At 56.8% G+C, this 26,174-nt stretch overlaps 2 protein-coding genes across 2 annotated transcripts; one reads left to right on the forward strand and one right to left on the reverse strand.

Annotated features, from left to right (window-relative positions):
• Positions 1 to 4,347: 4,347 nt before the first annotated feature.
• On the forward strand, positions 4,348 to 15,950 carry STAC2 (SH3 and cysteine rich domain 2; the record flags this gene model as incomplete). Its single annotated transcript, XM_079797453.1, has 11 exons — positions 4,348 to 4,437; positions 11,315 to 11,621; positions 11,959 to 12,056; positions 12,210 to 12,300; positions 13,301 to 13,413; positions 13,504 to 13,576; positions 13,708 to 13,769; positions 14,240 to 14,337; positions 14,726 to 14,777; positions 15,142 to 15,279; positions 15,782 to 15,950. The coding sequence occupies 11 exons, from the start codon at positions 4,348 to 4,350 to the stop codon at positions 15,884 to 15,886; spliced, it is 1,227 nt and encodes a 408-aa protein (XP_079653579.1). The 3' UTR covers positions 15,887 to 15,950.
• Positions 15,951 to 22,134: 6,184 nt separating this feature from the next.
• RPL19 (ribosomal protein L19) lies at positions 22,135 to 26,174 on the reverse strand. The gene is made up of 6 exons (XM_079797461.1): positions 26,075 to 26,174; positions 25,134 to 25,240; positions 24,046 to 24,168; positions 23,293 to 23,413; positions 22,583 to 22,693; positions 22,135 to 22,338 (listed from the first exon to the last, which is right to left on the reverse strand). The coding sequence occupies exons 1-6, from the start codon at positions 26,077 to 26,079 to the stop codon at positions 22,215 to 22,217; spliced, it is 591 nt and encodes a 196-aa protein (XP_079653587.1). The 5' UTR covers positions 26,080 to 26,174; the 3' UTR covers positions 22,135 to 22,214.

The raw sequence follows: 26,174 nt of genomic DNA on the forward strand, positions 1-26,174 counted from the left end.
GCCCCCTCAGTGCTCATCTCGCCAAAATTCTAACCCCTAACAGCACCCTCAGTCCACTGGGCTCCACCCCCTCACTCACCCCAAAGTGATGACATTGCTGTTACCTTGGTAACAGATGCCCGTGGGTGCGTAGGGGAAATGGACTAGAGAAAAAAAGCAGTGGCTTGGGGACACCATCAGAGGCATGGGAGGCGGGTAGGGGGCAAACTGACGCAGGGCCTGGGGAGGGGCCGCCAGGGGCTCTGACCCGCCCCACCATGGCTGCGGTCAGCCCTATGTCCCCAGCCTCAAGGAAAAAAAGACACAGATTAGAAGGGGACATCTTCCTGGAAAGAGAGATTTCCTTCATGGAGGAAAGGGGAACATCCCAACCCCACTGTCCCCCTCACACAGGAACAGGTCTCCTGGGCTTGGCAGGGGACAGGGAAGGGATGGCATATACTGGAGCCCAATTTGTTCCCCTCCAGGGAGCCTGGGGCACAGAGAGAGGGAACAGCTCACCCAGGGCGTATTAGGGACAATGCCACAAGCAGTGGGAGGGTGGCTCTATGCCCGTGTCCTGAGCTCCTGGGGTTGGTGGCAGCAGGGGGCGGAGGGGCCCTCCGCCAGCCCCTGGGGACCTGGCTGTCCCAGATGCCACAGACGGGAAGTGTGTCAGGCACTTGCGTAAGAGCCTTCTATATTTCCATAAAGTCGTAATTACGGAGGCCTGCCATGGGCCTTAGCTCATTAGAGTGGTATCTGCCTCTGGGCCCCAGGGTGGGCTGGCTGGCAGGGGGAGGTGGGGGAGACTGGACAAGGCCAGGCCACTCATGGTGTTCTCTGCATCCCCAGCCCCGCGGGTCCCTCTTCCTCTCCCCAGCTAGGAGATGAGAACCCAGACTTGACCTCAACCATGATGGACGACCCCACCCCAGGTGTGCTGGTTCTAAAGCTAGAGGGAAAGGCCAGGCACTCAGGTTTTCAGCTTGGCTGTCCTGGGCAACCCCTGGGGGCAGAGGTCACAGTGGAAAGGGCTTGAGCTGAAGGTGTTTATGGGGAAAATAAGTCAGTCCTGTGGAAGGAGGAACAATCCCTCACATCAGCGAATCTCAACCTCTTCCTGGAGGGATCCTGGGGGTCATTCAAGCCAAAGATTCTTAATCCTTTGGGGATCTTAGATTCTCTGAAGAGCAAATGAAAGCTCTGACTCTTCCCAGAAAGCGATTATCCTCCAAATTTTACATAGTTTCAAGGGGTTCACAAACTTCCTAAAGCTTCCCTGCAAGCCCAAGGTTAAGAATTCTTAATAACAACAACTATTATTGCCCCATTTTAACCCAACTCCCCATTTCAACCTTTTCTAGTCCAATTCTGCCCATCTAAAAAGAAGGAAATGAATGTCCCTCCAGAGAACAGCTCTCTGCCCCAAATCGAAGAACTGAGAAAAAAAAAAAGGCAGACTGGGATGAGGACCAGACTCTGAGTGTGCTGGACATTGTGCCCCAGGCAGATTTAAGTCATTGGCCATCCCTCAGGCCCTGGGCTCCTGAGAGCCCAGTGCCCACTCTCATTCTGGCACTTCTCCTACCAAGAGGCACCCCAGTAGTTGTATTTTGGCTTCTGGTCTAGGGGGTTCTTTTGGGAGTGGGACTGCCATTTATCCTCCCCTGGCACCTTGACCCTTGTTATTTCAGCCACGGCACCTGAGATGGGACAATGTTCCTCTTCCAGGGGAAGCTAGTCCGGTGCTCCGGCCCTGTCCCTGAGCTACTGCAGTAGGAGTTGTTGGCGCTGAGACAATGACTCAGACTTAATGTATGAAAGGCTTCTCTGAAACGCTTCCAGGGAGGACATCCAGAGGTCATGGCATCCAGCCCCCTGGCCTCCTCCATATTTGCCCCACCTCAGGCTTCTGGTGCCGAGACCAGATGGGTCCAGGACCCACCAACTTTCCTGGCTTGCCTTGGTCACTGGTACCACGGATGCCCCTGGGAATTCTTCCTCTTGTCTCATCAGAACCCTTTTCTGGGTTGACTCCCCCATGAAACAACAGGCTCCCAATGACTCAGGAAAGTGAGGGGAACGACGCTGTTTCTTCTCTCTGCCTCAGGAAAAGCACTGGGAAGGAACAGATATCCCAAAAGAAAGGAGGCAAAGAAGAAAATTAACTTTCCCTGCTTGTCTTCCCTGGGCTAACTCATTCATTCTCCTAACACTGCCCTATGTCCGTTTTGCTGATGAAGAAGTCAAGGCTCTAAAGGGTTTAGTTACTCACCCAAGGTCACAGTTAATTAGTGACTATACAGGTACTGGATTCGAAGGAACCCAGAGTTTCTGCCATGTGGGAGAAACAGGGGTACCTCCCCAGGAGGTCTCTAAATGCAGAAGGCCTTCATTGCTCTAGTCCAGGATAGATAGGGGGAGGAGGCTGACAACTCTATCTCAGGGTGCTCCAAGCATTCCTACATCTCAGTTGGCCAGGGAGGGGATTTTGGGGTGCCCTGAGCTGGGCAAGAGGGAGGAGGGCAGCCCTCCGAGGAGATTGGGAGATGGCTGGTCATGAGTGGGCCTTTGGGGAGACTGGTTTAAGGACTGAGGCCAGGTTCTCTTGCAGCTCCTTTCAGGAAAGCTAGCTCTCAGCGTCTGTGGCTGCAGTGGGTGGATCTGGAGGGGAGGGGACTAAGCCCCCACAGTCACGAACCCTCACATCTGTCCTTGTCCTACTTCTGTCACTGGCAAGTAAATCTCTATTCTTGGACACAGTAACCTGAGCGGTCCTCCAATGGTGAGCTCATCCTTGGGAGGACAGAGATCGCATGGATGGCTATGTGCATGGGCAGACACAGGGTTCAGCCCCTCCTCCAGGGCTGCCATAAAGGCAGTACCTTCTTGAGGTCCCCCCGCCCCCACCTAATCACCCACAGCAGATGAGGAGGAAGGAGACTTAGACCCAGAAGTCTCTCCACCCCCACCCAGGAAAGAAGTCTCTCAACTCCCAACTTACCTCTCTTTCCTTGGACTGGCCAAGAGATGAAGCTAGACCTTTTGGTCAGGATGGGAGGTGAGGGAGGAGGACTTGGGGAAATAGAAGGTACACATACACACACACACACACACACACACACACACACACACACACACGCATTAGAAGAGATACCTTCAGACAAGTGGGCAGAAGACACCTTGGAGGGCAAGAACCTGCTTGCCCCTCCCCCGTTCCCTACCTCCTGATCTAACTCCACCTGCGGCCGGTTCTGTAGGAGGGGGCGTGTCCTGGAGAAGGTTAGAGGACCTCAGGTGCTGGGACTGAGGCCACTTCTCTCTTTTCTGCTGAAGTCCAGACAAGACTGGAAAGTGACACCATGTCCAGCTTTTCATCCACAAAAAAGCAGTTTGTCAGGCCTGGCCTTTGACACATGATGTTAAGTCGTCTCTTCTCTGCTTGAGGAAATCACTACCCCACAGTCCAGGGGTACGTGTGTTTGGGGAGCCTCTCTTCAGGGCAGAGAGACACGCAGGTACTGAATGGGGCAGAAGGGTCCCCCATTCTTCCTCCACCTCTGTCAGGAAGTCCTCATTTGGATTCCACTCTCGGCTATCCTTCTGCAGATGTAACCTATTTCTATTCCCCACCCCACCCCCCAACCTTATCCAGACTCTGCTATGACCTCTGGAGCCATCCCTCAACCTTGTCACGCCACCCATTCCAGGTTTTTCAATGTAACACGGCCCCCTCCACGTCTCTCCCTTCCAAGCCCCGCCCCATCTTGTCGAGCCCTCCGAGGCCCCGCCCCCTTCGCCCTCGTTGCCACCGCGGTAGCCAATAGCTGAGAAGCTGATTTGCATAGCGGCGCGGGGGAGCGGCGGAGGGCAGGGGGAGGAACCACGCGACCTCCTAAATCAAAGTTGGGAGGCGAGGACTGGGCGGAGGGGGCCTCGGGGTGCGGGGCTGGGGCCCGCGGGGAGGAGGGGGAAGATGGGGGGCGGGCTCAGAGGGCGGCGGAGGTGGCCGGACCAGGACAGCTCCACGGCTCCCTCCCTCTGCTCATCCCCGCGTCCCCACTTCCCTCCTCCCCTGACTCCGAGCAGCATCCTCTGCGGACCCTCGGTCCTCACTCCCGGGGTCGTCCCGCTCCCCTCGCTCCGTGCAATTACCACCCCTCCCCGGCCACCCCGGGAACTTTCTCCGCCCGCGCACGGGAGTGAGGGGTGGCTCTGTCTGGGCGGGTTTTTCCTGGGGTTCCTTGGGTGGCAGTCTTCGGAGAAGGGCGTCAGGGTCCCAGAGAGACGCCCGCGCCCCGCAGCCTGCCCCCCAGCGGGAGCACCGTCGGGTCTCGGCGTCCTCGCGGCCCTTCTCCCCCAACCATGACCGAAATGAGCGAGAAGGAGAGCGAACCGGATGACGCGGCCACCCACACCGCCCCGGGGACCGTGTCCGTCCTCCAAGAAACCAAGGTAACTCGGGAGGGCGCGAGGCCTGGACCCCTCCCTGTCCGAGGCGCCCCCGGGCCGGACGCCCGGCCCCGGCCTCGGTCGCCACTCCGGGCCCGGCTGCCCTGGGGTCACCGTGTCGGGGCAGGTGTGATTCTCAAGGCTCCGCGCGGGGGAGTGGGTTCGCGACGGCGGGCCGCCAGGAGCCCCCATCGCACCAGCACCACACGCCCTTGCGCGCGTGACGAGCAGGCGCACCCCCAGACCCTCCGGGGGGCTGGGAACCCGGCTCCGTTGGAGGGAAGCGGCGCGGCGCGGGCGGGGGAGCGTGTGGCCGTGTGTAGCGGGTGTACGCGCCGGTGTGCTGCGTGCGAGGCGCATCCCCGTGGAGTCCGCCGGGTCTCGGGGTGCAGCTCAGCCTGTCCCCCTCTCTCTGCCCGTGTCTCTCCGAGCCTGTCTCTGCAACCCGGCTGTCTCTGTCTTGGTATCTCTCTGGGCGCGTCTCTCCCGCGTTCTCGGGGCTCCTCTACGTGTTTACCGCCGAGTCTCTCCGACCCGCCGCAGTCCTGCATTCCCCCCTCCCGCCCGGGTTGGTCTGGGGACGCGAGGCCGCGGCCCGGGGGTGCGCAGCGTCCGGGTCCCCGCCGGGGGCTGCGGCAGCGCGGGCCGGCGCGGGCGGGGACCAGGGGGCTGTGGTTGCGGCTCCGCGCCGGAGACACAGGCTGCGCTCCCCCCACCCCGGGATCTGGACGAGGGTGGGGTGGGATAGGGCGGGTAACAAGCAAAAAAGAGAAGTCATCGTAATTAATGAATGTCATAATTAACCCTAATTATGTATGATCGTTACTCCTGCGGGAGTCACAGGGAATAAATTATTCCCCAGTGAAGTCAGGCGGAGCCCAGACTCCTGGCGCTGAAGCGGGTGGAGGGCGTCGCTCACATTCAACGCCCCCCCCCCTCACCCCCGCCTCTAATCTGTCTGCTCCCTTCCCAAAGTTCTAGGTGCTCACAACTGACCCGCAAGAAGTTCTGCGGGAAGCAACCTGAGCCGGCCTGGGGATGGGGAGAGAAGAAGCTCTGCCCCATCTCCAGACTTCAGGCCGAGACCTCCTCTCTCCCTCCCGCCGGGTATTTTGTTTCTGCCCTGCTCCTGTTCCCCAGATGAGGAAGGCAGTGAGGACCAGGCATAGATGGGGTCTTTGGCTCCCCCTGGTATCTCTAGTTCATCTGGAGTTCTCTCCAATGCCCATCTTCCTCTTCATTCTGTCTTGACCCGCCCCCCACCCAGGATATAAGGTTAATTCAAGGTCAAGGTCATCAAGGGAGTGACCAGGGGGAGGTGAGTAAAGCCACAGTGGAGTCTAGCTGAGGCACCCCAGTAAGCTCCCCATCCCTAAACCAGAGGGACCCAGTGGGTCTTCAGGTCCAAGTCTTCAGATACACGGTTTTTTTTAAATTCTTTGTTTTTGTTTTTTATCAGATATACATTTGACCTTCTCCTGGCCCCTTCTGAGGATGAGATCCCAGGCTCTCGGACCACAGAGTTAACTCCCCCTCAGAAAGTCAAGTGTCTACTGGGAAAGCAAAGAGGTGTGGGGCAGGAGGCTAGTGCTTGGGATATTTGTGACAGCTTCTTTCCAGCAGAGGGTCCCAGGAGCTGAGCCCCATCCCGAGGCCCAAGGCCCCTGGCCTTCTCAGTTGCCTCTAGTCACCCTGGACAGACAGACGCCATCCCCCTCCTTGCTTCCCAGGGACTAGGGGGTCTGCTTCCCACTCCAAGGCCTGGCAGCTCTGCGCCTTCCTTAGGAGCTCCCCACAAGCACGCAGGCCTGAACGCAGGCAGGAGCCCTGGGCAGTGCTGCCTCAGCAATCAGCAGGCTGCAAGCTCAGCTGTCTGGGGAGGGGGCGGCCTGTGCCTGGCAGGTTTGCACGGCCCTCCTCCCAGCCCAAGGACCCTCCAATGCCAGTCACCTCTGGGTCTGGGCCTTGGCTATCCCAGGAGCAGGGCGGGAGGTAGAGTGCACATTTGGCCTGGCCGCTCTGTGCCTTTGCGCCCTTCCCCTACGCCACCCCCTTGTGAAGGACTCGGCCATAACTCAATAATAACATGCTGGGCTGGGGGTCAGGAGGGCAGAGGTGGGCAGAGAGAGGATAATTCAGGACCCTTGCCAGCCTCCTTCCGTTCTCCTCCCCCAACCTGTCTCAAAGAAACTTCTATCTCCAGATTGTAGCAGTGAGGGAGAGGAAAGGAAGAGGGTTGGTTGCTGCCCACCCAGCTCAGCTCGAGGCAGGTACAACAGAGGGGGCTGGGACCCACCAGGCAGTCAAGCCAACATTCCAGGCTTATCTATCAGTGTCTGGGCCCCCTGGGCATTTCTTGCCAAATCCATCCTTCTGCCCACCCTACGGTTGGGTCTCAACCCCTACATACAAGCTACTCAGCTTCCTTGTGTCAGCATCTCCTTTTCTGGGTCCCCATCCCATGCTACCACATAGGGCCCGCAATCACCCCCTTTGGTGCCATCTTTGGGAAGACCCTGCCATGCCAGCTCTGCCATCTGAGTCAGCTTGTGCCAAGTCCACCAACACCCACCGCCAGCTGCTGAGTGCCCTTTCAGGAGCTGGCAGGAAGTGAGGTACAACAGGGTATTGAGAAGAGAAGGGACCGTCAAGGGCAGGGGTGGGGAACCTTTCTTCTGCCAAGGGCCATTTGGATATTTATAACATCACTCATGGGCCATACACAATTATCAACTTAAACATTAGCCTGCTCTATTTGGTCAAACATTCCGTTAACTCGCCCCTAATGCCTTGGCAGGGCCAGGCCAAGTGATTTTGCAGGCCTTATATGGCCCGTGGACCTGACATTCCCACCCCTGGCCTAGGGTATGGGGAAGTGGGGAGGAATTCAGAAGAATAGGGCTGGTGGTTCAGGCTCCAAGCCAGACAAGCTCCAGGTGCATTGGGATGGAACAGGATCCAAGAGAAGGTCCAGCTCACCAGGGTACATGGCAACTTCTCCCCGTGCCAGGGAATGGGTCCTGGAACGTTGCGGGCACCGAAAAGATAGCTGATGGGGAGATGGGGAGAGATCATCTCTGGGAACGAGGAGCCCCAGGAATGGGAATACTTGGCCAGGCTGGGCCAAAATGACATCGTGTAGCCAAGCCGGATGTCTCTGGAGTGAGCAGGCATCAAGCCATTTGCCAGGGGTGACGCTTCCTGCCCTCCAACCACAGCCCTTGACATCTGCCAGCCTCCCCAGGTGGTATCTGGGGCCCACACGCAGCCAGTGAGTTTCAGACAGAGTTGGGGTTGCCCTGGTGCTGGGGAACATTTTGTTCCCGAGGCCTCTGGAACCCCAAGAGGTGGCTCGTGGCTCCGAGGCCAGGGGGCCGCTGGAAAGGAGAATAGGGAGGATTACAGTAATCCTGTGAGGTTGCTATGAAAATAATGGCCTGGGGAGGGGGGGGGCATGATTGATGTCTTAAACTATGTGAAGGACTGATATGTGTAAGTAGCCCTTTCTGGAGCCGAGGGAGGAACAGGGGCCCGTAGGCAGGAGGCAGGTTTCAGCTCTCTATGGGGAAGCACTGTGAGTGATCGCAGCTGCCCAAAGATGGAGGGCCTGTCCCAAGAGAGGGTGTGCTTCCTGTCACAGAGGTGACCAGCACGGTCAGACCACCATTCTGAGGAGACCTGCAGGGGGCCCGGGTAGGGACTGCTCTACGTAGCCAGTCTTTCAAGTCCCTTCTCGCCTACATTGTATTACTGGCCTGTAGACAGGCCCGTGGAGCAACTGAGGGGCAGAGGTGAGGGCCAAGGCAGGGCACAGCGCGGCAGGAGGCTCCTGCTCACTTGGGCTCAACAGCTAAAGCCGCCGGTTCGAGTCCTGGCTCTGCTACTTCCCAGCTGAGGACTCATGGGTAAGGGCCTTCACCCCTAGGAGACTCAGTTCCTCGTCTGAAAGGGGGTCCTTGTCACCACCTCAGAGGGTAGTGCCAGGATTAATGAGATGTTGCAGACAAAGTGCTAACTCACTCCCAGCTCACTGACGATGACAGCCCCTTATAGCGATAAGTTTCTGTTTTTGCTTTTTGGACCCAGAGCCTTGCATTGCTTAGAGAGCACTTAGTTCTAACTCTTTCCTCTTGGGTGTGGGGGAACTGAGGCTCGGAGAGGAAGGGAAGTGACTTGCCTTTAGACAACAGGTTTAGTTCTGAGACCTCGTGTGTTCTGTGTCCCCCGCCGCTGGGCAGTGGTGGGTTCACTTGCCGCCCCGGGCCTGTGGAGGCCCCCAGAGCCACATTGGGCCCATAGATCCCAGCCGTGGTCTAATTCGTTGTCCCTCTGGCCCTCCGCCTCTGCCTCAGCGTGCAGGCATCCCGGGCCCGGAGCCCCGGTTCTCATAGGCACACAAAGAAGCCCACAGTGCTGTCCAGGAAGCTGCATTTGGAAGGAGCTGGGCAGCTCAGTGTGCCAGGCACCCCAGGGTTCTGGCTTCACAGCTGGCAGTGGCACACCAGGCCTACCTTGTGCCCAAACATCTCCCTCTCCGCTCCCCTCATCCGTCTCGCTGCCTGCTGACCTCCCCAGGGCTGGAGGGGCCACCACTTCCATCCTCTTGGCACCACCGCCAGGCTGGCTGCCACGGCACACAGGCTGCCTGGCGTGCCAGCTGGGAACCCTGGCCAAGTCTTCCTGTCTGAAGCCAGGCTTCTGGCCCCTTTTTCTATCACTGGTGGAGAGGAGCAGGCAGGGGTCAGGGGGCTCTCAACAGGAGGGCAGTGGGGCAAGGATCTGGGTGGAGAAGATTCCAGGTCTCGCTCTGGGCAGACTCAGGAATGGTGCGTTAGGGCGAGCAGTGGAAATGACCTGGCCTCACTGCAGGATCCACGATGCGCTCCAAATGGCTCCATTTAGGATCCCAGCCACTTGCTCATTTATCCAGCAAACACTGACCGGGCATCTGCTGTGTGTGCGGGCCCTGTGTCGAGATGAGAAGCATCGGCCCCTGCCCTTGGCTGGCTCACAGTCTCTTGGGAGAATGAGAAGTGAATAACAACAGAAACCTGACTGGAGCTCTAATGGAAGTCAGCACTGGGTGCGGCGGGCCCCAGAGGAGGGAGTGGTTCCACCAAATGGAATTCCTGCAGGAGAGACAGCTTCCCGGAAGAGGAAGAGTCCCTGGAAGTCCGGAAGGATAAAGAGGGTATTAATTGGATGAGGAGAGAAGGGGACAAATAAGTCCATAGCTCAGGGGCATAAAGCACGGATAAGTCCAAGTCCGTAGGCCTGGGTGGTAGGCGGAAGGCATGGGTTGGAAAGGCAGGTTTGCCCAAGTTGCAGAGTCTCCTGTCTGGAGCAAGGGCTTTTGCTGGGTCCTGAGGAGCCATGAAAAGTTTTGTTTTTGGTTTTTAAAAATATATTCTTATTGATTTCAGAGAGGAAGGGAGAGGGAGAGAGAGATAGAGACATCGATGATGAGAATCATTGATTGGCTGCCTCCTGCACGCCCCCTACTGGGGACCGAGCCCTCAACCCTGGCATGTGCCCTTGGCCGGAATCAAACCTGGGACCCTTCAGTTCGCAGGCAGAGGCTCTATCCACTGAGCCAAACTGGCTAGGGCCGTGAAAAGTTTTTAGCAAGGTCAGGGATCACCTCCCTGTATGGAAAGCAGATGGAGGCAGCCCGGCTGGTGTGGCTCAGTGGTTGAGAATAGACCCATGAACCAGGAGGTCATGGTTTATTCCTGGTCAGGGCACATGCCCAGGTTGTGGGCTCAATCCCCATTAGGGGGCCTGCAGGAGGCAGCCGATCAATGATTCTCTCTCATCATTGATGTTTCTATCTCTCTCTCCCTCTCCCTTCCTCTCTCTCAGATCAATAAAAAACATTTTATAGCCGAAACCGGTTTGGCTCAGTGGATAGAGCGTCGGCCTGCGGACTGAGGGGTCCCAGGTTCGATTCCGGTCAAGGGCATGTACCTTGGTTGCGGGCACATCCCCAGTGGGGAGTGTGCAGGAGGCAGCTGAATCAGTGTTTCTCTCTCATCAGTGTTTCTAACTATCCCTCTTCCTCTCCCTTCCTCTCTGTAAAAAATCAATAAAATATATTAAAAAAAACACACATTTTATATATATAGCAGGTAGAGGCAAAGGGTTGTGGCCTCCATCAGACTGGGGGTGCTGTGGCCTGAATTAGGGCAGGGCTGTGCAAGTGATGAGGCGATTGTAGGGGACAGGCCGGAGAGGTGTTTTAGAGGGGAAATCAGCCCTGAGGACAAGGGTTCAGGATGACCACTCCCACCCTGTTCAAGAACACAGGTGGACAACTGGGACCTGGTATGTTTTGTTTGACCCCCAAAGTATTTTTTAACTCGAGTAAACGGTAGGCCCATACAATGAAACCCTGTGTAGCCATAACAAAGAATGATGGATCTCTTTAAGTATTGGTATGGAATGACTTCCAAGATTTACTGTTAAGTGAAAAAAGCAAGGTACAGGAAAAATAGTATACTACCATTTCTGCAAAGGAAAAAAAAAAATGAAGCCTTTTAAATGTGTTCCTATTCAATTTCCCATAAAAGTCTAGATTTCTTTTGAAAATTGAAAAACCTGACAATCCTGGGTGGCCTCCGTTGGCTAGAGGACACCAGCAGCGGCTCCCTAGCTGTTCAGTTGTCCACGGTCCCCACCACTCCTCATTAGGCGCCTGCCCAGCCCGAACTCCTTTGCTCACGGAGGTTCCTGTAGGCATCTGGGGTTGTGACCCACCTTCTGGAACTTCATCTCACCTCTGGCCCTCAGCCTTCAGCGCCGCTGACCAACAGAGCTATCCTGGGGGGGCGGGGGCAGCACCCTCTTGGGCTTCCACTCACAGCCCCTCTTCCTCTCGCAGCTCCAGCGGTTCAAGCGCTCGCTTTCCCTCAAGACCATCCTCCGAAGTAAGAGCGTGGAGAACTTCTTCCTCCGCTCAGGCTCTGAGCTCAAGTGCCCCACCGAGGTGCTGCTGACCCCGCCGACCCCGCTGCCCCCTTCCTCCCCACCACGGGCATCCACCGATAGGGGCCTGCCCACCCCGGCACCCTCCCCCTGCCCAGTCCCACGCCCCCTGGCATCTCTCAAACCAGTGAGGCTGCACAGCTTCCAGGAACATGTCTTCAAGCGAGCCAACCCCTGTGAGCTGTGCCACCAGTTCATTGTAGGTAGGTGCCTGCGGCGGGCAAGGGGATGGGCCAGGGTGGGCATGGGGATTGGCCTGTGGAACTTCCTGAGACTCACGGCTCCCAGTGCTAACGGTGCCCCTCACCCCGGGCAGACAGATGAGCACTGTTGGGGTGGGGGTTGCCCAGTCTTGCTGCGTTTACTAACAACTCAGGCTTCAGTTCCAGTTCACGCCCTGACTGGACGAGGGGTAGATGCTAGTCCCGGAGACTGGTCCCCTCCCCTCTCCTCACCCCCTAACCTGCCTCCTTTGCTCCATTGCCCATGGGTGTGTCCTCTCTTGATCACCCTCTTTTTCTGAACCCCAATTCCTCCCAGGAAACTCCAAGCAGGGCCTGCGGTGTAAGACATGCAAAGCCAGTGTCCACCTCTGGTGCTCCGAGGAGATCTCCCACCAGCAATGCCCAGTCAAGACGGTGAGTGGAGGTGGCAGGCGGAGCGCCCCCAGGACCCGCATGTGGGGGGATGAGTACCCCTCAAGGCTGGTTCCCCATGTGGAGTTGAGGAAGATCAATTACTCCATGGGCTATGGCATCCTCATGCCCTCTCTCTGCCCCCTCTTGCCGTAGTCCTCCTCCTTCCGTCGCAACTTCAGCTCCCCGCTCCTGGTGCATGAGCCGCCCCCAGCCTGTGCCACCATCAGAGAGTCCCCGCCCACTGGTGAGTGCCCCCTGCTGCTCCTGATCCCACTGCGGGGTGTTGAGAAACCCACGCATTCCTCATATGGACACCTGTGTCACACTGCTACCACTTCCCTTCTGTGGGTGCCCCTGTCCTGAAGGTAGGGTTCCTTCATGCACTCATCCTTCAACAAAAACTTTACTGAGCACCCACTTAGTGCCAGACATGGTGCCAGCCACAGGGACATAGCACTAAAGAAGATGAAGTTCATGGTCCGTAGGGAAGCTAGACGTGAAATAGATAATCACACCGATTATCAATGAATCATCATGCAGATGAATGCCTAAAACAAGGATAGGAAATAAAGAGAGGAGAAAGCAGCCACCGTCCTCAACCATGGAGACTGGGAAAGGGTGGGGAGTTAGTCCGCTGAGGCTCTGGGGAAGGCGAGTGTGGGCAGAGGGTTTGACCTGAGGCGGGAAGCAGTTAAAGAAAGGACAGCATGGCTGGGACTCAGGGAGGGAGAGTGCGAGGGTATGACAGGACCATGGGCCCAGGGCCTTGGGGTCCATTTTATGATTGTTCTTTGGACTTTATTCTAAGGACAATTGTTGTGTTTTCACAAGGGCATTCTGGCTGCTGTGTGGGTTGGAGGGGCCACCGTGGAAGCAGAGAGAGTAGTTGGAAGGCTGTGGTGGTTGCCAAGAGAGAGTCTGGGAGCTTGGAGCAGACTGGTAGCGGTGGAGATGGAGGGAAGCGGGCAGATTCTAGAACATTCGGGAGGTAGGACTAAGTGACGGAGTGATATGGGCAGTGAGGAGAGTGAGGGGTCAAGGATGCCACAGGTTTCTGCATGGGCTCCGTGGGAGGACCCGGGCTCTCCCTGTGATGGGGGGGAATGGGGAGGGCAGATGAGGGGAGACCAGAGTTTAGCCTCCAGGATGCTGAGCGGTGGGGCCGCCAGGGCTGAGATCCAGGGCTTCGGGGCTGAGCGAGGCTGGCAGCTGGGTGCCTGGCCTTGAGGGTGGATCCTTGGCAGGCGCCAGCGGGAAGGTGGACCCCATCTACGAGACCCTACGCTATGGCACCTCCTTGGCACTGATGAACCGCTCCAGCTTCAGCAGCACCTCTGAGTCCCCCACGCGGAGCCTGGTATGGTGGGCACCAGAGGGGAGCCTCGGGGGCAGGGGTCTCTGAGGATGAGGGTCCAGCGGCTGAACCCTTTCCTCCTTCTGTCCCCAGAGTGAGCGGGAGGAGCTGACCGAGGATGGGGAGAGCAGCATCCGAAGCTCTGAGGAGGGCCCTGGCGACAATGGTGAGTGGAGGTTAAGGACCAGGGGCAGGAAGGGATCACAGTGCCCAGTGCAGTGGCTTCCTGCTGCCTCACACCCTGTCTCCCGCCCCCTCTCCCCGTCCCCCCCCCCCCCCCGCCCCTGGCATCTGCAGTGTTCACAGCCCCAGCAGAGAGCGAAGGGTCAGGACCAGAGGAGAAGAGCCCTGGACAGCAGGTGAGGTGATGCTGGCGCCAGCCCCAGTAGGCCAGGTGGGACAGGAATGTCACTTCTGCTTGTCACTGACCCACAGGTGGGTGAGAACAGGCGAGTGGAAGTATCACTACTCCATCATTTATTCTCAGCCTACCGTCTACAGCGGTGGGCGATGCTAGCGGGAGTGGTCACAGGAGGCAGGGGCATTACCCCTCCCACCACTGACCCAATGCCTATTGCTCCCACTCCTGTGTCCACAAGGGTGGGCCGTTTCAGGGTGCAGAAGGCAGCAGAGTCTCCCCCTTCTCCATCCTGGCCCAGTCCCCGCTGGGGTGTGTGAGCACAGCAGATAGGAGAGGCTGACCTCTCCTTATCTTGACCCAGGAGCCTTGTGTCCCACCTCCCAGCCCCCCCAGGTAGCAAGGTCAAGGCCAGTAGGTGGAGTGAAGAGGGTATGGCCCTCCCATCACTGACCCAGAGCTCTCCCACAGGCCCCCAAACACCCGCTGCGGAAGGACGTGGGACCCATGTACTCCTATGTTGCGCTCTACAAGTTCCTGCCCCAGGAGAACAACGACCTGGCTCTACAGTAAGTCCTCTTTGTGCCCAGCCCCACCTGGTGGCCACCTGGCTCCAACCTCAGGGCTCTGCACTCCCAGACCTTGGGACAGGAGTGTGAGGGGGCCCTTCAGGAACCTTCTCCTGCATCCTGGAGGCTGCTGAGCGCAGAGAGGGGCGGAGCTGCCCCGGGTCCAAGAGGGAATTGGTGCTGAGGGCATGGCTCCTGCCCCTGCCCCAGCTCTGTCCTGGCGAATGCCTGCTGTCCCTGCGGTCACACAGTGACCTCCTGTTGAGGGCATCAGGAATCCGCCTTCAGCTGAGGGGGGCACGCAGGGGACCTGGGGTCCAGGACTGTGGGGGTGCAGAGAGGGCAAGCCCACCCTGCCCCATATGCTGCCCCAGCTCTCTCCTCCCAGGCCTGGCGATCGGATCATGCTGGTGGATGACTCTAACGAGGACTGGTGGAAGGTGACTTGGCAGGGTGGGAAACGGAGGGACCCTGGTAGGCATCTCACCAACCTCTGCCCCCAACGGGCACTGCCCCACCTTCTCTCCAGGCCCCAAAGACCACTCCTCCTCCAGCCACTGGCTCTAGCCAAGCCTGGGACCAACCCTCAGACCTTGCTCTTGCTTTGACCTCCCCCCCCCCCCCCCCGCCCCCAGCCACCTCAGCTCTGTCCCTCTGCCCGCCTAAGGCCCTTCCCAATGCAGAAGCCACCGCCTGGGGGCTTGAATACAGAGAACCAGAACCTGGCATCGGCTCTAAGTGGCCCCTGGGTCTAGAGAAGGCAGTGAGGGGTGGCACTGGTGCTCATGCCAGCCTCATCCCCAGGGCAAGATTGGCGACCGGGTTGGCTTCTTCCCAGCCAATTTTGTGCAGCGGGTGAGGCCAGGCGAGAATGTTTGGCGCTGCTGCCAGCCCTTCTCCGGGAATAAGGAGCAGGGTTACCTGAGCCTCAAGGAGAACCAGGTGAGTGCCTGGGCCCTGCAGCGGTCACAGGAGGCGGAGGCGGAGGCGGGCCTGCGGGGCCCTCTAGTCCTCTCCTGCGGGGACTTGGGGTTGGTGGCCACAGGCAGGGGGCTGCCTTACCTGAGAGACAGCTTTGGGGAGAAGAGGAGCACTGGATTAGGAGTCCAGAGGCTCGGGTTGGCATGGCTGCTCTGCCTCTGGCTTGTGTGACCTCAGGCAAGTTCGTTTCCCTCTGAGCTAGGGGAGAGGGGCTGCGTGAGTTAGACCCGCTGATCTCCAAGTCAGCCCAGAGTGCGGCTCTGTGGTCTGCTGACGTCCTGGTCTTGCTGCTGCACCCCGTACCCTCATGGGATCTGCTCCCAGCACCCCAGCTGAGGTCTCCAGCCACATCGGATGCCAGTTTCCTCATTCCCTGGAGCGGGCCCCCTGGGAGCCATCAGCAGGACTCGGGGCCAGGGCTGCAGGCAGGGCCCGGCCTTAGCTCCATGTCTCTCTGGCTCAGATCTGTGTGGGCGTGGGCAGGAGCAAGGATGCTGACGGCTTCATCCGCGTCAGCAGCGGCAAGAAGCGGGGCCTGGTGCCAGCCGACGCCCTGACCGAGATCTGAGAGGAGCCAAGAGAACCCAGATGCCACCCTGCCTGTGCCTGGCCCTCGCTTCTGGTCCTGGGGGGGGGGGGGGAGCAGGCATCTGCCCACACTCTTCTCCCTCTGCCTCTCTCCCAGCGGCCATTCGCCATGGCTTGGGAGGCTTCTGCACTGAGGAAGGTTTAATTTCTTGGGTCCCCCCAGGGTGTCCTGAAAGATGTCCTCCTCTGGGACTTGGGGGTGGGGGAGGAGGAGAGAATGGGGGGGGGGATGGGGGAGCTCCAGGTAGGACCACCCCGTGCCCAGGCACCCCCAGTCCAGTTGCCGTGCTGAGTCCAGCCCTGAGGGGCATTCTTGGGGGAACGTCCCTGCTGCTCCTTGCCCCAGAGCCTCCCTGTGCCCACACCAGCTTTGCATGACTGACACCCCCTCTCCCACGGAGCCTCTGCTTGGGTCTGATTGTGTGCGCCCGGCCACGCTGCCCCGTGGAGGTGAGTGCCTTCCCGGCCTCTCAGCCCTCGGCCCCACAGGGCTGCTCTGTGTCGGCTGACAGGAGGGTTGGGAGGGGATGCGGGGCTATGGGAGGGTCCTGAGTCCCTCTCCTGGTCTCACTGCCTCTGTCACTCCATCAATTCTCAGGAAAGTCCTGCAGGAATCTCTCCCACTACTTGAACTCTGGGCGGACAGAGGAGGGGAGGGCTGGGGGCTGAGGGGGATGTGGCAAATCAGAGACTGTCCCCTCGAGTAGCACAGTCGCCACAGAGCAGCCGCACCCTGCCCTTGCTCACGGGAAAAGGACAGCCAAGAGCAACCTGAACACAGAAACCCGACGGAACACGGGCCTGCGCTTGGTCCAACACCCCCATTTCATTGTCAGGACTCTAACAGCCCCCCAGCAGCAGGACCCTCCAGCCAGGGGCCCCCGCCTCAGGGCTGCCTTCCAAACGGCCCCTCCTCACCCCTCTCTGAGCGCTGCAGGGAGGGTGCCTTTGCTGGCTGTATTTGCTCCCCTGTCCTGGACACAGCGCCCTGGGAGGGAGAGGGAGGGAGCGGCTGGGACGGTGGGTGGTTGCTGGGCCACCAGGAAAGGAAGGGAGAAGGCACCCTGAGGGCGGGGTGGGCACCCACAAAGACAAACACTCCCTTGCAGGTTGCTTTCCTCTGGTGCCAATGTCCCTCTTGCCCCAGCTCAGAGCCTCCTCTAGTGTCCTTGATCGTGCCAGCTGATGCCACCCCCACCCTGGGCACAGACACATTGTCTTACCCACTGGCCCCTGCCCCACCTCTCCCCCCGCCCCCCGCGGAGGGGGACTCAAGCCACACTGCCCTGTTTGCTGCCATGAGGCCCCTCAGCACCACCCCAGGGGCGGCCCTTGCCCACTGTACATCCGGCTGCATGACGGTCTGCTGGGGCATCGCCGAGCCCCCAGGCCCCGAAGTAAACGTTCCTTGTCCCAACCTGTCTGCTCGGTGTATGTGCTTGGGAAGCGGGGAGAAAAGGGGCAAGGAGTGGGCCGGGGCTGGGCGTGCTGGGAGGAGGAGGCCTGGGGGTGTGGATCTCTGGCAGGCAGGGGTGTTGAGGCCGGCATGGGAGGGGTCCCCAAGCCTCTTCACTCCCCTCCGCTGGAGCAGCCGGAGACGCGGGGTCTGGGAGGTGGGAGAGAAGGGGCTGGGGAGAGCCAACGCGGAGAAGAACGTGGCAAGGACCGAGAGGGGGCACCACGGTCTGGGATGCTGGAGGGGGAGAGGGCGGGGCTGCGGCCACGTGCTGGTTCCCCGCGCACCTGGGTCGCGCAGGGGGCGGGCGCACACCTCCCCGCGTCCGGACGCTTCCCGCCCGCCCGGCGGGGCCCTCCGGGACCGGGGCCTGCGGGGTGCAGTGTCCACCCGAGACCAGCCTCGCCCCCGCAGCCTCCCAAGTCCGAGGCACACACGTTGGCGGCTGGGACGGTCGCGGCCAGTGGGGCCTGGGATGACTCAATCGGGAGCCGGGCACGAAGATCTCCGCCCACCGGCTCCGGCAGAGGAGCGTCTTCCCCCGCCCCTGCCCTGCGGGCGGCCGCGTCACCGGGAGCGCGTCCTGGGCTATTTATAGGCGGAGGGGAGCCGGGAGGCAGCGGGAGGCGGGCTGTGGGGGTGCCGGGTCCCGGCGGTGCTGCAGGGCGGCGGGGGGAGGGGGGATGCTCCTCCCCGTGGGCACTCCCCCGGTCTGCTTTCCAGCGCCCCGCCCCCAAAGCTAGGCAGGCCAGGTGGGACCAGGCCCTGAGCTGTCTTGGGCCCCTTCCCCCAAGGAAGGCCTCAGGGCTGGTTGGGAAGAAGGAGGCGGAGGGTGACCTCCTCTTCCGAGGACCCCTGAAGGTGGGAGTGAAAAAAAGGGGTCACAAATCCCGTCCAGAGGCTTAAAGAGAGAGCAACTCACATAATAGGCACCGACTGTGTTCCAGGAACCAAGCCAGGATCTTAATTTTATTTAATCTTCTCCACGACCCGATGAGGAAAGAGGTGGCGTCCCCTTTCACAGACAGGGAAGGGGAGGCCCTGAGGTATTAGGTGGCTTACTCAAGGTCGTTGGGATTATCCTGCTCCACCGGGTCCCTTTTGTACCTGGGGAAACTGAGGCCCAGAGGGACCAGTAACTTGCCCAAGGTCACCCAGCGAAATAGTGGTCAAGCCACTGAGAAATCGTATCTCTTGCCAGTCAGCTCCTCTCCCACTGGGCCCTGGGTCTCTTGGTGCCTTCAACCAGCAAGATGGAAGCAGAGACACCCCAGATGCCGGGCCAGGGGCTCCAGGGATCAAGACCCCACTCCACTGGAGACAGAGAGAGCCTTCCAGCCAACCCTCCTGCACACTCCACTCCCATCTGCCACCAGCCAGCAGCTGGCCTGGACCCATGCCTCCTCCCCAGCCCATTTGCCGCACTGCTGAGCACAACAGCTTTTTCGGGTGGCTGAACCACTGACAGCATGCTCACAGCCTGAGGGCTGGGAACAGCTGGTGCCCTCACCATAGCCTCTGCCTTCCTCTGTGCCCACTCAGTGGGTGGCTGGACCAGCAGCACCGTTGGCCTGGGGCAGAGCATGCCCAGGAAACGGCTGGTGGTGCCAACCCACCATTTGGCTCTGCTGCCTGACCCACATGTGCCCTCCATCCTCCCACCTCAGCCTGAGTTTAACTGTGTGGGGATCAAGCTTACCTAGGCTTAGGAGAGGTGCAAAAAAGAGGGGGAGACTGGGAGCCAGAGACAGGAGAGGCCTAAAAGGGTAGAGAGATGGATACCAGCGGTGGGAGGAGGGAGTCACAGAGTGAGCCTCTCTGTCCATCCCACCCATTCTGCCAGCACCAGCCACGCCCTTTGGCCCCTTCGACCTTCTTCACTCCCCCCTCCCTCCCCCCATACCCATCTCTCCCAATGCTTGGGACAGGCGGGGTGGGACACCCGCTGAGGAGTGCAAGGAAGAAGGCAGTGCACTTCCAGCCTCAGCCCTCCCGGTGCTTGCGGGGAGCCGGCCTAGGTGGTCCCTCTCTCAGCATCAGAGAGAGCGCTGGGAAGAGGGCCAGGGACCCACACCCCTTTTCCAGCTCGTGGCTCTGCAGCCGCCACTGTGCGCAGTACCTCTGCCGCAACCCACTCTGAGTCACACCCTCCCACGCCTGGAAGTCAAAGATGGGTGCTTGTGTTCATGCAACGCTGAGATGCTGGGGAGCCGCTGGCCCCTCTGAAATGGAGTTGGACTTGCTCAGGGAATCTTTACCTGGGGTCAGTGAACCCCTTTAAAGGGTATGCAGATTATATAAGGGGACCAATTGTATATGCTTGAGAGAATGGACGTATATTTTCATAAGTTTCCGTACCTAAAAGAGATCCAGCCGTTACTTCAGGGGATCTGCTTGCTGAAGGGCCTTCCCAAGCACGGCTCTGGGAAGGGGTTAGAGGCCCATGGTGGAAAGAGGTAACTTTCCAGGCTGGGGTGAGCTTCAGAAAGAAGGAACTAGGGAGGTGGGTTGTGGAGGATGGTATAAGGAGGTTAAATGGTGATGGAAGGAGACTTGACTTGGGGTGGTGAACACACAATTACAGTGCACAGATGCTGTGTTGTAGAATTGTGCACCTGAAACCTATATAATTTTGTTAACCAGTGTCACCCCAATAAATTCAATAAAAAAGGAAGTGACTAAACCCAAAGCTTCCCAAGAGATAGGCTCCCACAACCCATGACCCTTCCCTCCCCGCCAATCCTCCCCACCACCCAAAATGTGAGGCAGTTTTCTGCAACCACCTGTGAGAGAACAGCACCATCTCCTGGTCCAGGGTGGAAACCGGTTTCTGTGCTGCGAGCAGGAGCCCAGGTGCGGGGGCCATGTTTGTTACCACATCCTCCTTTCGGTCCTCAACTGCCTGAGGGGAGTGGAGGCGGCGTGGCCTCCCATGGCCTTCCTCCTCTGGTCCGTGACTGGGAAGGGGTCCCATACTCCACGCTGAGAGCTTGTCCAGGGCCCTTCCCCTTCCAGGCCACAGCTTCCCCACTTGGGGTGACAAAGGACTGGAGCAAAAGCTAAAAAAGTAAGTGCATACAGGCTGCCACGTGGCAACAGGGAACCCTCAAATCAGTGCTCTCGTCCCAGGCTCTGATGCATGTGCGTGGTGGAGATCCTCTGAACATTTGTCATTGAACCTGGGCTTCGCTGCCTTGGGCCACCCACTTCCCCCGTCTGGTCCAGACTGGACAGGACAGTCAAGGCAGAACTGGAGACCCCTTTAGCCCTGCCTTTCCCAAGTGCAGATGAGAACATCTGCCAAGTACATCCCCATTGGCTTTGTATTGCTCCCCCCAAAGCAAAAATCCCTCAGGAGAGGGGTGGAGGGCAGGGAGGTAAACTAGCTAGGACATCAGTCCTAGCTGTGTCCATATAAAGGAGGTGGCCCCTTCTATGCAACCTTCCTCCCAACCCAGTCTTCCTCATCTGAGTCGACATTCCTGTATTTAACTGGCTGACTGACCCCCTGGACATCTGTCCCTCAAACTGCCACCCACTCAATATATCTAAAGCCCAGCTCTTCTAGCCCTTCTCCCCACCTCAAATGGTTCCTTCTCATCACTAAAGGAATCTCCTGCCCAGTCCTCCAAAGCAAAGGCCTTGGGACCAACCCAGACTTCTTCCTCAGCCCCCACAATCAATGTCTACAAAGCCGTTTCACTTCTAAATATCTTGAATCCACTTTTCCCACCCCAACACTACATTAGCTTTTTTTGTGTGAATCCAAATGTCTGCAAGACAGTAATAATCCTACTTGACAATGTTGCAAAGACTAGAATCAATGTCAAAGTACTGGGCTCTCAGAGCAGACATTTTATTGTAAAACTGGCAGTTACTACTCCCAGTAATAATTGCAAGATAAAACTTCCTATTTGTAAAAAGGGCTACAAATTCACTAAGCAACTCACAATGACTGACAAGCTTTTGTGTCATGTGCCTTTCTCCAATTTCTGAGAAAAGCCTTTTCTTTTATCCCCTATGTGATGGGTATAAGCGCCCCCCACCCCTCCAAACATGATAGGACAGGAAGGTAAAAAGATTTGGAAATTGTGATACTCAAAAGGACAGCTTGTTACACCTCAATACAGCTGTTAGGGATAGCAGTCAGCAGTTGAAATCCAGGTGTAATTTCTGGACTGATGTTATAGGGCAGATTTCAACCTTGGACCTCAGTGCCCAGTTGAGAAGTGTAAGCACTCTATTTGCTGTTATTTTTAATACTATGTGACAACTATTGGTCCCCAACCAACATTTGAGACCACTTTTAAGGTGCCACCCATGCTCTGCTATGAAAACATTTCTGAAGCACAGGATTTTGGAGGCTTGGGTAGAAGCCATTCCTTCCCTCCCTACAGAGCAGGCCCTGCACCCCACTAAAACAAGGTAACACACACACACACACACACAAATCCCCTGTATCATGGGTGGAGAGGTCACGAGTCAAGAAACGAAACAGGAACCCTGAAAAGGCCTGTATCTGTCCTCAGTGTGGTCATTCTGGCCCTCTGAATAGTGAAGACCCGCCCTGGCCAGGTAGCTCAGTTGATTAGTATTGTCCTGATATACCAAGGTTTTGGGTTCAAGCCCTGGTCAGGGCATATACAAGAATCAACCAATCACGGCATAAATAAGGGGAACAAATCAATGTTTCTCCCTCCCTCCCTCCCTCTCTAAAATAAATACATAATAAGTGAAAACCCACAATCAGTAACTTTGGAAGAAGCAGAGAGGTAGATGAAGGCTACTTTTATTAAGTGACTGAACCATGTAATTGCCAAGACCACTATGTACAGGGAAGAGAGGGGAAGCTTTATTTCTTGGTCTCTTCCTCCTTGGACAGAGTCTTGATGATCTCCTCCTTCTTGGCCTGGAGCCGCTCTTCACGGCGCTTGCGGGCTTCCTTGGTCTTAGACCTGCGGGCCTCGGCCTGGTCACTGAGTAATGGAAGAGAAAAGATGGGTCAGTTTGAGAACAGATAGGCTGCTGGGAGATGGAAGCGCATGCCCAGACCTCTCTCTCTGAACACAGCTAGCTTGAGGAATGAGTGGCCTGGGCTATCAAGAACTCCCACTTCAACTAACCTACAGTCCCTACCCCACATGTCCCAGAGGAACACTTTATAATAAAAGTCAAAGAAGCTGCCCCATGACACAGAGGCCAATTCCTGAAGAAACTTACGCCAGAAGCTTCTTGCGAGCCTTGTCTGCCTTCAGCTTGTGGATGTGTTCCATGAGAATCCGCTTGTTTTTGAACACGTTACCCTTCACTTTGAGGTACAGGCTGTGGTACCTGCAGGATGTAGGGAGCAGAGGTTCTAGCCAGTGATGGGATCAGAGGGTGGCCCCTCCACACCAAATCCCTAAAGCGTGTAGGGTTCCTTTCCTCTCTTCTATTGCTAATGAACTGCTTTCCCTCAAACCAAAACTTTCTGGCCAGAAGAGCTTGTCTGGCAGATAATTCAATACTTTGACTATCCTGATGATGTATGGGGGTGGGATTGGAAGAAAAACAGCTAGCCCTGGCTGAGTAGCTCAGTTGACTAGTGTTGCTCCCATAAGCCAAGGTTGCGGGTTCGATCCTCATCCCCGGTCAGGGCACATATAGAACTCAACCAATGAATGTGTAACTAAGTGGAACAACACATCATGTCTGTTCCCCCGCCCCCTCTAAAATCAACAAGTAAAAACAATAAACACACACACACACACACACACACACACACACACACACACACAAAACAACAGGACAGAATGGAAGAATTTTCTAAGCTTACTCAACACACACAGCTCCCTCGCCAAGGCCAATGAGATAGAACCGTGTCTGCACAAAGAACAAGCCATCAAAGCAGCAAAAGGGTCTTGGTGGGCCCAAGAGAAAGACATGCTTACATGTGGCGGTCAATCTTCTTAGATTCGCGGTATCTTCTGAGTAGCCGGCGAAGAATTCTCATCCTCCTCATCCACGTTACTTTCTCAGGCATTCGAGCATTGGCAGTACCCTTTCGCTTACCTGCAGAGAAGATGAGTTAGGTTCACTCTCCTGCATTTAGACATCAAGGGAGTTATTCAAGCCAGCTGATTGGTCATAATGACAGCTACCAACTTCCACCTTGTGAAACCTTTATAATTCACTAGGTCACGTGACAAGTGCTTTATATCATTTTAAGTAACATCCCCATTTTACAAATGACCCCAAATATTTTATTTCTTTCATTTACTAAATTTTAAAGGAAGCACAAACAAGGCAATTCTTCCCCCATGCTTTGCACAGAATGCAGATATGATGGGCATGCACCAAGGCAGAATGGTAAGCTGGAAGGGGCTTTAAAGGTGGTGTGACCTTCATCTCCCTAAATTATCCTGACCGTTGAAAGTGGTTTTAGAATTTATTGGACATTTTCAAGTACCAAGTAGAATCCTTGGCATAGGGTAGGTGCTCAAGAAATGTGACCTCTTTCTACCAATACTGTGCTTTAGATTTCAACACCAGTGCCAACTTTCTGATTTGCACAGAGAAAGCACATCAACTATCAGAGTAAGAAAAGGGCTCAAGATTAGACAGACTGGGAAGAAAAAGATCCTAAATATATTTCAGTCTAGACTTAAACATCTTAAGTCTTAGAGGAAGAAGAATGCACTAACCTATGCCCATATGCCTGCCCTTCCTGCGGGCCAAGGTGTTTTTCCGGCATCGAGCCCGGGAATGGACAGTCACAGGCTTCCGGATGATCAGCCCATCTTTGATCAGCTTCCGAATCTGCTGCCCTGGAAAAACATAATGTACCTCGTCAGTCAGATAGGGCCTCGCTTCAAGAATACAAGTCCTAACCCAGAGTTTAAATAGGACAGGCCACAGACACTGTGTACATCCCCAGCCCAGTGATCTCAAAACTTCCCCCCACTTTTAGGTATTTTGTAGCATACTCAAAATATCCATCACCATTTCCCAGGTGATGCCTCACCATCCTGGCCCGTCTTCAGTAAGAATCCTGCTAGGTCCATTTAACCAAAATCCCTGTTATCTCCACCTCCTCTTGGTAACTTCCCACCCCTGATGCTCTACACCGCGTGCCTTAGCTATAAACTCTACCTGCCCATGCTGTATTTGGATTTGAGCCCAATCTCCCTCCCCGCCTGTAAAAGCCCATTTGCAGTGGTTCCTGTACCTATCACAATGATCCCAAATGAAGTCTACAATTGTCATCAAATACTTTTTTTTCCTGTAATATTACATGGAAGTATTGTGATATGATGCTCTCTTCTGTAGGATTGACATCTCTTTGCCTTGAATATGCCAACAGGCTCTCCTGAGTCTAAGGCCCCAGGTCTTCCCACATCATTATTTCCTTGGTCATTTCTACCCCCCAGTGCCTCCACAGAGCTATAAAACAGTATCCAATCTAGGAATAGTAATTAATATAACACTGGGTGGTTCCATCAACTTGTTTTTTGTTTTTTTTTTCTAGGAAGAGCTAAGACAAAATCCTAGCTCTTTTATTTACTTTTTGATTAAAAAAATTTTTTTTTCTATGAACAGTTTGTCCATTAATTTCTATCCTGCCCTGTTGGCAAATGGCAGGAATAAAAACTCTGGCATCTCCATTATTCTGTGATCCCTCCATTTTATAAGACCTCGCAGACTATAACGTCAACACAACTGTGTCGTCTTCCATCTCATGAAGAATGAGTAAGGGATGGGGCGAAGGAGGAACATAGACCCAAGAACTCACGGGAGTTGGCATTGGCGATTTCATTGGTCTCATTGGGGTCCAACCAGACCTTCTTTTTGCCGCAGCGGAGGACGCTGGAGGCAAGCCTCTTCTGAAGCCTGAGCATACTGCGACAAACAGGAAGAAAACAGTCAGGCCCTGGAAGCCACTGCTAGGAAGCAACGAGTATCCCCAGCACATATGCCCTTCAAAGTCTTCTAAGGTGGTCAAACAGGACACATGGGAAAGTGGATGTGCATGCGCACACAAGTGTTAGGGGCAAACACGTCCCCCTCCACTAAGACTTTTGCCAGCCACGCCATCACACCCCCAGATCTTTCCTTATTATTCTCTCTCCCCTCTGGGAAATGAGAACGGGTAAAATTAGGATGAAGGGGGGGCTTATGCCCGTTCTGGTATTCGGCTCTAAAAACAAGTGTTTAGCGTGAAGAATCCGCGGCCAGTAGACCTGATTTGCTATCTAGTCCTTTGCTTCCTGGGCTCGTTTCCTTGGTCTCATCACAGTAATAAGCGGAATTCAGCTGGCCTTAGTTTTCTTCTGAGCGGTCTACGGGAGGTGCTAGGGTTCGCCCCTCTTGGCAGCCGGAGGCCTGAGACCTAACCACATAGATGCAGAGACCGGCTCGGATCCGGGAGCGCCCCGCGAGTATGGAGGCCAGGGCCTAGTCACCGCCGCTACCTTCCCTCTGCCCGCGTGGGTCGCCCCGGATCCGTGCGCGGCGCCCCGCCCCGCCTTCCCGCGGCCTAAAGTTCCCGGGACGCTCCGCCACCCCAATCCTCTCGGGGCCGGGGCCTCGTGTGCTCCGGCGTACCCCAAACTCCGGGGCCCGCCGCTTCAGGGCGGCCTCCACCTCCTCTCTCCCATCGGGGGCCACGGTCCCGAGCCCCGCCGTCCCCCGGCAGCCGGGACCCACCCAGGCCGGAGCCCCGCGAGTCCTCACCTCATGGCTGCTGCCGCAGCGGCGAAAGGAAAGAACTCCCTTCGGCCCGGCTCCTCCCATTATCTGTGAAGGGGAGAGGCCATCCCCCGCTCCGCTTTCC

The sequence above is a fragment of the Cnephaeus nilssonii genome (assembly GCF_951640355.1).
Source record: "Cnephaeus nilssonii genome assembly, chromosome: 19".
Classification (NCBI taxonomy): Eukaryota; Metazoa; Chordata; class Mammalia; order Chiroptera; family Vespertilionidae; genus Cnephaeus; species Cnephaeus nilssonii.